Source organism: Dipodomys ordii, unplaced genomic scaffold (genome assembly GCF_000151885.1).
Source record: "Dipodomys ordii isolate 6190 unplaced genomic scaffold, Dord_2.0 Scaffold48, whole genome shotgun sequence".
In the NCBI taxonomy this organism is placed as follows: Eukaryota; Metazoa; Chordata; class Mammalia; order Rodentia; family Heteromyidae; genus Dipodomys; species Dipodomys ordii.
In genome coordinates this window covers 5,391,582-5,402,478 of record NW_012267264.1, presented here as the reverse complement: position 1 = coordinate 5,402,478, position 10,897 = coordinate 5,391,582, and the positions used below count along the sequence as shown (strand labels likewise).

The 10,897-nt window shown below is 41.6% G+C and overlaps 1 protein-coding gene across 2 annotated transcripts; it reads right to left on the bottom strand.

Moving 5' to 3' along the window:
* Window positions 1-7,458: 7,458 nt before the first annotated feature.
* Window positions 7,459-10,688, bottom strand: Fezf1 (FEZ family zinc finger 1). Of its 2 annotated transcripts, XM_013019966.1 has the most exons (5): window positions 10,064-10,545; window positions 9,692-9,913; window positions 9,306-9,440; window positions 8,929-9,061; window positions 8,127-8,510 (listed from the first exon to the last, which is right to left on the bottom strand). In XM_013019966.1, exons 1-5 carry the CDS (start codon window positions 10,490-10,492, stop codon window positions 8,161-8,163), a joined length of 1,269 nt encoding a protein of 422 aa, XP_012875420.1. In that variant the 5' UTR covers window positions 10,493-10,545; the 3' UTR covers window positions 8,127-8,160. The 2 variants fall into 2 exon arrangements, with proteins under 2 accessions (XP_012875418.1, XP_012875420.1); XM_013019964.1 differs by having other exon boundaries at window positions 7,459-8,510; window positions 9,692-10,688.
* Between the last annotated feature and the right edge of the window lie 209 nt (window positions 10,689-10,897).

Below are 10,897 nucleotides of genomic sequence, written 5' to 3'. Positions count from 1 at the left end.
AGCTCAAGGCTAGCGCTCTACCACTTGAGCCACAGTGCCACTTCCGGCTTTTTTCTTTTTGCTTATGTGGTGCTGAGGAATCGAACCCAGGGCCTCGTGCATGCAAGGCAAGCGCTCTACCACTGAGCCACCTTCCCAGGCCCTTACATATGTTTTATTTCTTTATTAATGGATTCACATAGTATGAATTATTCAATGACATGTATTTTTATTCAAATTACTTTCTGGAGCTTTACTCATTTTTTTGCATTAACAATAATTGTTTACACTGATGAGCATTATTACATTCTATTACTATAATGTCATTTATATTTTTCTAGTGTTCCTAGATTTCTTTATAATTATAACTATGCTGTTATGAGGCTTTAAACATATATCTAGGAATTTACATTCTTAAAGCTCTTTAAGGTATGTAGCTAAGGGAAGAACTTATGGATAAGAGGAAAAGTATATATATATATTAAAAAAAAAACCAACCTACTGGATCATGCCAAAATGTTTTAAAAGCATTTTTAAAGTAAGTTTAGCTCTCCCTCAGGAGATTACAGTGTTATGATCTACATACTCACACTGTTGGTACTGACAAATTGCATTTTTTCCAGTTGGTTAGGTATGAAAATGAATCCCACATTGTAATCATTTCAATATTGGTGATTGCTAAGATCAGGCATCTTTTCACATGCGTACGGTCATTTTAAAATTGCTCCTGTGTTTGATTTTTGTCTCAAATTTTACCCATAGAGATGCACAATGGCACAAGCCTATAATGCCAGTTACTTGGTTGACTAAAGCAGGAAGATGGTCTTTGAAGGCAGCCTAGCTAACTTATTAAGAACCTGTCTAAAATAAAGTAAAAAAAGGTTAGAGGTGTTGGTCAAAGATCGGGCATTCGCCTAGCATGAGATCCTGGAGTCAGTGCTCAATGCCACCAAGAGAAAAATTATGTCTTTCCCATTGTCTGTAAGTTTTATTTTGGCATTTTTAATATGTTGACCATTATTAGACAATTGTGTATGTAAAATATTGTAGCAATATATGTAATATATATGCTTAAAAACAGAATAGATGTCCTATATTATCTTTGAAATTTTTTAAACTAATTCTTTCACATAGCTACTTGATTTCATCCCTTCCTATCAATGGCTGCAGTCAAGCTGAACATCTGGTGAAGGTTGGACAGTACATAAGGACCTGTGACAAATACTGTTTCAGATATTGAGTACTAGTCAAACAACATAGGCAAGGTAAAAAGGGAAGATGTAAGTGTTCTGCATCTTGAGGCAGATGCATTTTGTTCTTGGTGACTGCTTCATTCATTTTAGGACTCCTACCAAAACCCATGGTCTCCATTCAAGAAACAACAATGTCACCTTGCTTCCAAGTGTGACAACCAAACATCTTTATTCTTTGCCAAATGTCCAGAGCAAGGGGAGGAGAATCACCTCTAATCACACTTTTCTAAGTGAATAAAGGGAGATGGAATCACTAAATTTCATCTAACCTATTATATTCTCATTGTATAAACATTGAAACTTATAATAACATTCATACTTAGAAATACTTGTAATCTCTACTTGATTTTGCTTCCTCTTCTATCAGGTAAAGTACAAGAATAGTAAAAGGAATGTGGGTTTGAGGTTTTATTTGTGTTAGTGCTGGGTTTCAATCACAGAGTTTTGTTTTGTTTTACATGCCAGGCACTAACTCCATTCCTGAATGTTGCTCCTTGTTGCATATTGTAATGGATATTAAATGGATGTGAATATCCCTAAACATGGTGTCTGGAAGGGCTGGTCTGTGGTGGCACTATTGAAAGAGGATGGACCATTTAGAAGATCAGACCTAATTGAAGGAAGTAAGCTATTGAAGGCATTTTCCAGAAGAGGGTGTTCTAGCCCTGGTCTCTCTCTTTTTACATGCTCCATTACTAACTTCTTTTCATTCTGACCTGCCTCACTACAGCCCTACTTTGCTGGTTATTTTGGAGATAAAGGCTCTTAGACTTTTACTTTGGCTGGTTTAAATCAGGATGCTCTGGGTCTTAGCTGCCTGAATAACTTGAATTACAGGTGTGAGTCCCATCACCTCAGAGTTCTCTTTCTTTATATCACTATGTGATATGAACATGTCTCCCATTTCAAATCCTTCCACATACCTTACTTTACCTTATATTTGTTTATATTTGTGTATGAATGAGTATGTGTGTGTATGTGTGTGTGTGTGTGTGCGTGCGCGCGCGCTAATGCTTTGTTCTGAACTCAGTACCTCATTGTCTCAATTAGCCTTTTCATTCAAGGGCTGGTACTCTACCACTTGAGCCACAACTCCATTTCTAGTCTTTTACTTGTTAAATGGGAATAAGAGTTTCACAGACTTTTTTGCCCAACTTGGCTTCAAATCTTGATCCTCAAATCTCAGCCTCTTCAGTAGCCAGGATGCAAACTAATAGCACCTGGTTCTTACCTTAGATTTTAAAATTTTTCTATTTTTGTAATGATACTTACCCTTGGATGAAATCAAACATGATAATGTAATTAATGCCAATAGGAAATAGGATTGTGTATGCTTTGAGAAATTTTTTCTTTCTCTCTCTCTTTTACACACAAACACTTCCCTCCCTTTCTCTTGTCTCTCTCCTCTCCCCCTCCCTCTTCCTCTACTTCTCTCTATTCTTACCTTTCTTTTTTCTCTCTCCCTTCTCCTCTCTTTCCCCTCTTTTTCACCCCCTCTGACCTACTTTTAAAATATGTTCCTACTGCTATGAACTGAATCTTTGTGTCCCCAGAAAAGTCTTATACAGAATCCCTAACTCTGCATACTTTGAGATGGGACCTTTAGGAGATTATAAGTTAGATAAAGTCACAGGGATAACCCTACTGATAGGATTTGTGCCTTTATGAAAAGAGAAAACGGACTGCTTAATTTCTGTTCCTCTCACCCTCACCTCTATCCCTGCAGGCACAAAGAAGAGGTTATATGAGTATGTAGCAAAAAGGCAGTCATCTGCAAAGGAGAAAGAGAGCCCTCACCAGAATAGTAATACTATGTGCAGAATAATAAAGGCTATCAAGTAATCAAGGACTTTAGGTTTTAAAATTATGAAAAAAAATAAATTTCAGCTCTCTAAGCCACAGTTATGTTTTGTTATGTTTTGTTGAGTAAGACATGTACTCTAAATTTGGTTCATATTTAATTGATAAACTACACTTCTATTTGCATTATCAAAAGGTATCACCTTATTTGTTACTGTAACTAGAGGACCATGCATTGGTCTGAACTTCCAGCTTTTTCTTGGTAAAATGTCTAGATCATTTCTACCAAGGATTGAAGATTTACTCTTCATTTTATGATAGATATATAGATCTGGTTAGGAAATGAAATTTGATACATTCTCCCTCCATTCCTATGCTTTTGTGCCCCAGAAAAACACTTGTTTGAATGACAGCAATATATGAACCCTGGAGATTTGTACTGGCAGAATTTTATTCCATCTTTACTTAATAACAAAATCTCTCTAAGACCAATCACAAAGTGATTTCATTTGACAACACTGCCACCTCAACAGAAACTATATATATGATTGTCATTGTTTCCTTCCTATCCTACTGCTTGATGAGTCTTGACTTTTTCTCAAAGCCCATACAGGTAACATGTCACAATACATGCAGAAAAATATACCAAGAGAAGGATATTTTCCTATCAAGGTCATTCAGATACCAGGCTTCCTCTTTCTTCTGTGTTGTATAGAGTAAGATAACATTCGCTGTTTCAAACTGGCTTTAATACCAGGATTAAAAACGGACCAGTTTGTTATTTAATATAATGTTATTTATTTTTTTCCTTGAGCTGGAATAGACCCATGTATTAATTCCTACAAACAATACAATTTATCTCAAGGAAAATTCTACTTATAGATTCGGCTTATTTTTGAGTTTTTAACAATCTAATAGAAACAGGTAACTGTTCATTTAAGATTAACCTGATTTCAATGAAAAACAGCAAAAAAAAATTGATGCTTAATTGGGTTCAAAATTGCTTTTCCTGTCCACAGTCAATGCCATATTCTTACCTACAAAGATTTAGTTGGCTTTGTTTTCTAGGTTTTTAAAAATGCATTCTGTTTGGTAACAGAGCAAATCATGATGCCAAAAAACAACCTCATGCATAACAAAATGTATTCAATATAAATGTTTATAAAATGTTTATAAAATAACATTTGTTTCAGTCTCTGTTTTGAACTTGAGGTTATTTATTATCATTTTCTGTTTTGAGGTAAATATTTTTACAAAGACAAAAATGCCGATTTATAATTACATCCTAGTTAATTTTTTAAATTGGGACTAGTTCTAGCAAAACTATGATCTCTGATATTAATAGCTCCCACTAATATAAGGGGAAATATATTAACCAGAATACTCAGAGTTTTGACTCCATTGTATCTTACAGATTTTCCCCCCATATTTGGAAAGGAACATGGTTGTGTGAGACACTCACAAATCTTTAAACTCACTAGTACAAATGCTTTAATGAGTTTCCACTAAAATGCTTTCATTTACTACTACAATGTGAACATTTATTCATGTTCTTGATCAATAATTTATTTCTGAAAAGTCTGGGAAGTCTGACCAAATTGCTACCTTTACAAAGATATTATGAGAAATTAGCATTGAGATTCTATGTACAAAAAAAGATGAGATTTACCAAGTTACATTTTTCAGTTCTGCCTATAATATTCTGGTGTCCAAAAACAGAACAAATGAAAGGTTCTAGTGAGTTACTAAGTTTCTGAGACTGGCCTCAGCAGCCCTATGAAACATCTTACTCTGTACCAAAACAAAAGATGAAAATAATCCAATTCCTTCCGTATGTAATCCAGATACTGGTCTCTATGCTCACAAAACATGGGAGAACTGTCTGGCTAAGGTCTAATAAAAATAAGGAAGTATAGGATATAGGCAAGTTATTGTTCACATTTTGGGGTATCTGTTTTTGAATAAACATTAAAAATTATGGGTGCATATACAAAGCATTAGATAGTCAGGAAAAATCATCTTAGAATATGTGCTGGAGCAGGAAGTATTCTGAGGGTTTTCCATTGACTATCAGTAAGTGTCTGAATTTATCAATATTTCTTCCTACTTTATCAATATTTCCCCGTCAACTCATGTGTAAGTTTAGCCCCCAAGCTCATCTTCACTTTAAACAGATACTCTTTAATATCTACTAGGCACTTAGAGCTTTTTCATAAATCAATGTTTTTCATAATTCATCTATTAAGAAGTAGTTCTCTTTAGTGTTTGTTTTCAAAGAATTTCCTTTTGGCCTCCTTGGCTTAATCACCAGCACACCAGGCTGCTCAGACCTGTGAGCTGACAGAAAACCATGCCCTCTCTCTGTCTCGCTTTCTCCTTTATTCCTCTGTTGCTCCAAACGAATTCTTTCTTCCCATAAAAAAGTCTTTATCCCATATATCAATGTAAACTGGCATATTTGAAGAGGTGCAAATCCCATATGCAGATACTCCTTAACTGAAAGTATTTTATGGTTTACTCACTCCCTCAACAATGCTCTTTTTGTTTTCCCCAGTGCAATTTTGTCACCTTGAATGCCTAAGCACAAATACTTTCTGAGGATAGGTTCAAGAAGTAAAGGCCATGCTCTATCCTTTAATGTCAATATATATTTTTAAAGTCACAATCACTCCATCCTCATTCTATTTTCTCAAAGAAAGACAAAACGTTAGTTGGAAACTGCAATTAAGCTACTTTGAAAAGGTAGCTTTTCTAGAACCAGGGCCGCATTTTCCAAAACTCCCAGCGCAGGTAGCGCAGATAGCAGTAAGGGAATGTGACCAGCGCTGGGACGTGACTCTCAACTCTGCTGCTATAATCAGAGAAAAGGTGCTTCTGAGGGGCGCAGAGGACTCAGAGTCCGTCCATTTGAGACATAGCCCACCCCCTCATTGCTTTTTGAAGTCAAATCTAACGTAGATATGCTCTGAATAAAGAACAAACGTGGAGACATGAAGAGGACAGGAAAGAGAAATGTCTGGATTTTATCAAATGATGGCTGGGCTGGGCGTCTCCATACTGGGAAAAGAGTGGGAACCACTGAACCCCCAAGTCTGACTGTGTGAGGCGACTGCGACCTTACTCCGGCTCACCCTCCCCGCCCCTCCCGCCCCGCGCTCTCCAGACCTCTCTTTCCAACCCCAAAGGGACCCGAGCAGAGCATTGCTTGGGGTCCCTGTGGGAGTCGCTCACCCCCAGCCCAATCATTTTGCCTTTTTCCCCTTCCTGCCTCCCGGGCTGCTTGTTCGTGGTTTCCAGAAAGGTCAACCCCGGCCGACCTGAAGATGTGATTTCAGGACATCCAGAAAATGACAGCGTTCCCCAGCCGCGCCCCCTGCTCACCTCCAGTCTGACCTCTGGACTGGCGGCACCACCTTTCCTTAGGCGCTCTAGGACGCACAGAAATGAGGCGCACTACTGCTCCCCCCACCCCATCCCCTGACCCACTCCTAGAAAGGTCGCCTGGTCTGGAGCTGGCGAAGCCTCCCGGCTCCAGCATGAGAAGAAAGCACATGTCTCTCTTGGTCCTGAGCCTGCTGCAGTGGATTCTGGCTGTTCACAGCCAGGGCAGGGGCGCAAGGGTCCACGGAGGGACGGAGACAGTCCTAAGGGACTGGTAGCCTCAGTCCCTGGCCCAGACGGCTGCAGAGTGGCGAGGACCCGGGTAGCCCGTTTCCCCAGCCTCACTCCCAAGATGTGGCCTCACCCCAATAACTACAGAGCTGGGCTGTGAGTTTGTCTGGCAGCTTCTACTGAGCAGCTAATGGTATAACAACCCGGCTTTGATAAATCTGAACTAATTACCCCTCTTAATTAAAGTCTTTAGCAGTTGTTTCACTGTTTTGGCAAGAAAACAGGAGAGACTTGCCGTTAGAAAACACCAGAGCCTGAGCTCACAGCCGAGTTGCTGATTAACACTTGAAGCGTTTCAAGGACCTGGCACCCGCCACAGCTTGGTTTCCATCCATGTTTCCTCCTTGAATGGAAGCATATTCGTCTATAAACATACTTACACATACAAAAACACGGAGACTCTCCCTGCCAACTTGTGCAAGTTAGTGTGTGCTTTCTGAATGGAAATAATGGATACCTTTGCTGTAAAGGCATTTTTGGAATTGTGCATCACAGGCAATCCTTCTGGACAGAACAGGCTGTTTCCACTTCACTTTTGCACTACAAATCTATGTCAAAGGCATGTTGCTGTTACAAAAATACAAGTCTTTTGCCTCTGCCCTTGACCACATTTTCTAATCTTGCCCCAAACTATAACCATTACTGAATATTTTGTTCAAAACATTAGGTATTGTCATTAACTCGAAATTGAACTTTTTTTTAAAAAAAGGACACAGATAAGGAAGGTTAAAACCATGGTCTTTCGTTTAAGTTTGATTAAATAAGCATGTTCCAAGTATTTATTTCCAACAGTCAATGAATCAACTTCCACGTGCAAGAATCAAAATAATTCATTCATAATGAACCACCCTTATCTATTGTGTGTATGTGTGAATGTGTATTCATGAATACGCAATGTGCTTTTAGAGAAACACACATCTATGAATGTGCTTGTGTGTGTGTATATATATATATATAAACATACACACAGTGTTTTGTTACTTTGAGGAAAGAGGAAATGATAAACCATCAGCAGGCAGCAGAATCGACACAGTGGAAATATATACAATAATAAAATTAAAATGGTGCAACATTCCCGGATAAAATAATACAAGTCAATAAATACAAGCAGAAATTCCTTTTCAAATAAAATAAACACCATCTCTCCACCCGAGATGAAAAAAAGTCTTTCTAATTTTGGAAGAAAAATAAAACAGGAAACAAAACCCTCCAAATTTTTTATAATTGTTACTTAGTGCCTATATAGAATATAATACACAAAACCATGTAGCAGGTTGCATGCAAGAGGTAAATGAACAAGAAATACAGAGGCTTCTGGTCCACTCTCCAGTGTGGAGCCCAACTTGCCCTGGGGTCTGCAGACCAGCTTGGACCAGAAAGAGCATCTCTAGTCTGCTGCTGCCTCCGAGATGGAGCCTTCGGCTGGAGTTGGAAGGAACCTTGGCTTGGTTCATGATCACTGGTGGCCCTGGTGGAGCCCGGGTTGCAGGGGCCCGGGAGGAGGCTGCAGGGGCGGCAGAGTTGCAGTCGGAGGCTGTTGGAGTGAGGGCGTGGGGTCGCTGCCTGGCTCCCCTGTGGGTGGACGGGCCAGCCCCAGGCTGCTGTCGTGTAGCTTTCTGACGTGCTTCTTGAGGTCAAAGTTCCTGCAGAAGCCCTTGCCGCAGGTGGGGCAGGTGAAAGGCTTCTTGTCGTTGTGAGTGTGCATGTGGAAGGTGAGGTTGTAAACCTGATGGAAAGCCTTGTTGCAGATATTGCACTTGAACTGCTTCTCCCCGCTGTGTGTCAACTTGTGGTTTTTGTAATTCCCTGAAACAGACAAATGACTGAGATGAAAAGACCTTGAAAAGGAAGGACCCAAAGACACAGAAAGTAGAAGACAAGCCAAAGAATTGCTCTGCTAAGACCAGAGGTGCAGAGCACTAGTTTCCCTACATTTATTTTCAAACATTAACAGTGAGGCCATTCCTCTACATTTTAATGCACCCTAATTAATCCAATTATGCAAAACAGGGGACTGAGATTAGAGAGAAATATCCCTTTGGTATACAAACCAGGCCTTTCTCTAACACTAATCAGACTTGGGGTAGAATGTTAGAATGGCAACCTATGCCCCAGGAAACTAGCTGCACTTCATAAGTAATGTTTTTTAACCTCCTAGAACGGTTAAGAGTAGCTTTCACTAAGATTACCCCAAAAGGAAAGAAGTATCTCCTGACTCCCATACCTTTTTGATGAAATCCTTTACCACAGAATTCACACACAAATGGTTTGTAGCCTGCGTGTATTCGGGTATGTGTGTTTAAAGTGGAACTTCTATTAAATGCTTTGCCACACTGATTGCATTTGTGAGGTTTTTCCTAAAGAGGGAGGAGGGAAGAAGACAAAAATTGAAGTCATTCATTAATATTATGTGGAATTCTCCAAGCAAAACACAGTAATTAATTCTCTAAAACTTTTAAGCAGAACAAAGATGGCACCTTCCCCATCCAGCTAGCACTTTTGAACAAATCCTTTGCCAAGGAGTAAAAGCTCTATAGACCATTTTTCCCCCTGAAAATAGTTTTGAGGTATGCCAGGAGAAACTTCCACAGATGAACACACCTGCGTGTGAATGATCTTGTGCCTGCACAGGGTGCTGGCTTGCCGAAAACCCTTTCCACACACTTTGCACACGAAGGGTCTGGCTCCTGTGTGCACCGGCATGTGACGGGTTAAGTTATAGTGCGCATTAAAGACCTTAAAAAAATTAAACAGACAAATAACAGGTTAGTCAAAGGAGGAATGGGAAATCAAAACGGGAAGAGAGGGGGTAATTTACAAATGTCTGCAAATAATGACCCCCCCCCAAAAAAAAACAAGAACAAGAAAAGAAAGAAAGGGAGGGAGAGGGAGGGAGGGAGGGAAGGAGGGAGAGAGACAGAGAGAGAGAGACAGACAGACAGACAGACAGACAGACAGAGAGAGACTCCCTTCTCCATAGTACTTACTTTTCCACATACTTCGCAAGTAAAAACTTTGGGCTTGGTATTAGGTGATCCCCGGCTAAAATCCGAGGTTTTGAACGCGATTTTTTCCGACAAAAGCTGGGCGCTCTCTTTCATGTACTGCTGGAGCTGAGCCTGGGAGAGGTCTTTGAAAGCTACTCCGGAGGGGTACTTCTCCACAGACGGGACTACCAGTTTATTCCTTTCGGCTAAATACGTTTTTGGCTGTGGGTGTAAAGGGGAACTGAGAAAGTAGGAGGCCACCGGGTGGATGTTCACGCCGGCAGCCGGGTGGCAGGGGGCGTCGCCTCGGTTCAGGTAGCACAGGGCTCCCATGGCGTGGAAAGAAGAGTGGTTGACCACACGCGGCCTTACCAGTTTGTACTGCTGCAGGGGCAGCGCATCGCGGGCCAGGTCGCCCTTGAGGCTCAGCGCGCAGTTGAGCAAATCGCTGCAGCTGAACGCGGGCGCCGAGGGCGCCGCCGGCGGCGCCGCCGGGGCCTCCAGACTCGCTTTGCGCGGCTCGGAGCCCGTCACCCCGGCCTTGGAGCTGGTGTCGTACGCCACCGGAACGAAAGGAATCATGCAAGGGATCGACGGGTTGAGCTGCAGAGAGTGCTTGGGGTCCCCCTTGGGCACGGTTCCCTGCAGGAAGTGGGGGACCGGCAGGGCCTTGGGTTCGGGGGTGCGCGCCATGATTCGTTCGATGGAGAAAGCCAAGGGTTTGGACGTGCTCATCACGTTGCCCCGGGTTGGAGCAGTCGCTAGCATTTTGGCGGTCGCGTTGTGGCAGCTACTGTCCATGTCTGAGTCGCCAGCGTCCGTCAGCTGGGGCCGGGCTGCGCGCTCGTAGTCTAGTTCCCGGCTCGTCACAGACCTGCGAAGAGGAGGACGGGCACCATCATCACCGCCAGCAGCCTCCTCCTCCTCTTCCCCGACATCACCAGCCGAACCTGCCTGCCCAGCCCAATGGACTCCTGCCAGCCCATCGCAGAGTTCTTGGCGCACCAATGACTCGGGGACAATCACTACTTATTTCTATCAATAGAAAGTGTTGTGTCAATAACGCAGCCAAGATCTCGCCAATCGTTAACTTCCAAGAGGAGAAGGTAAACTAGATAATTGCTCAATTCGCTTCCAACAGTCAACAGGAAAAACTTTTTTTCTCTCTCTCTCTCCCTCTCGCTCTCTCTCTCCCTCTCCCTCCGC

Excerpts from the sequence above, each read along its gene's own strand:
- Fezf1 (XM_013019964.1), bottom strand. The coding sequence starts at position 10,492 with ATGGACAGTAGCTGCCACAACGCGACCGCCAAAATGCTAGCGACTGCT. Across the intron at positions 9,441-9,691 it reads CTTGCGAAGTATGTGGAAAA|GTCTTTAATGCGCACTATAA; the intron begins GTAAGTACTATG and ends AATTTTTTTAAG. Across the intron at positions 8,511-8,928 it reads TAAAGGATTTCATCAAAAAG|GGAATTACAAAAACCACAAG; the intron begins GTATGGGAGTCA and ends TGTCTGTTTCAG.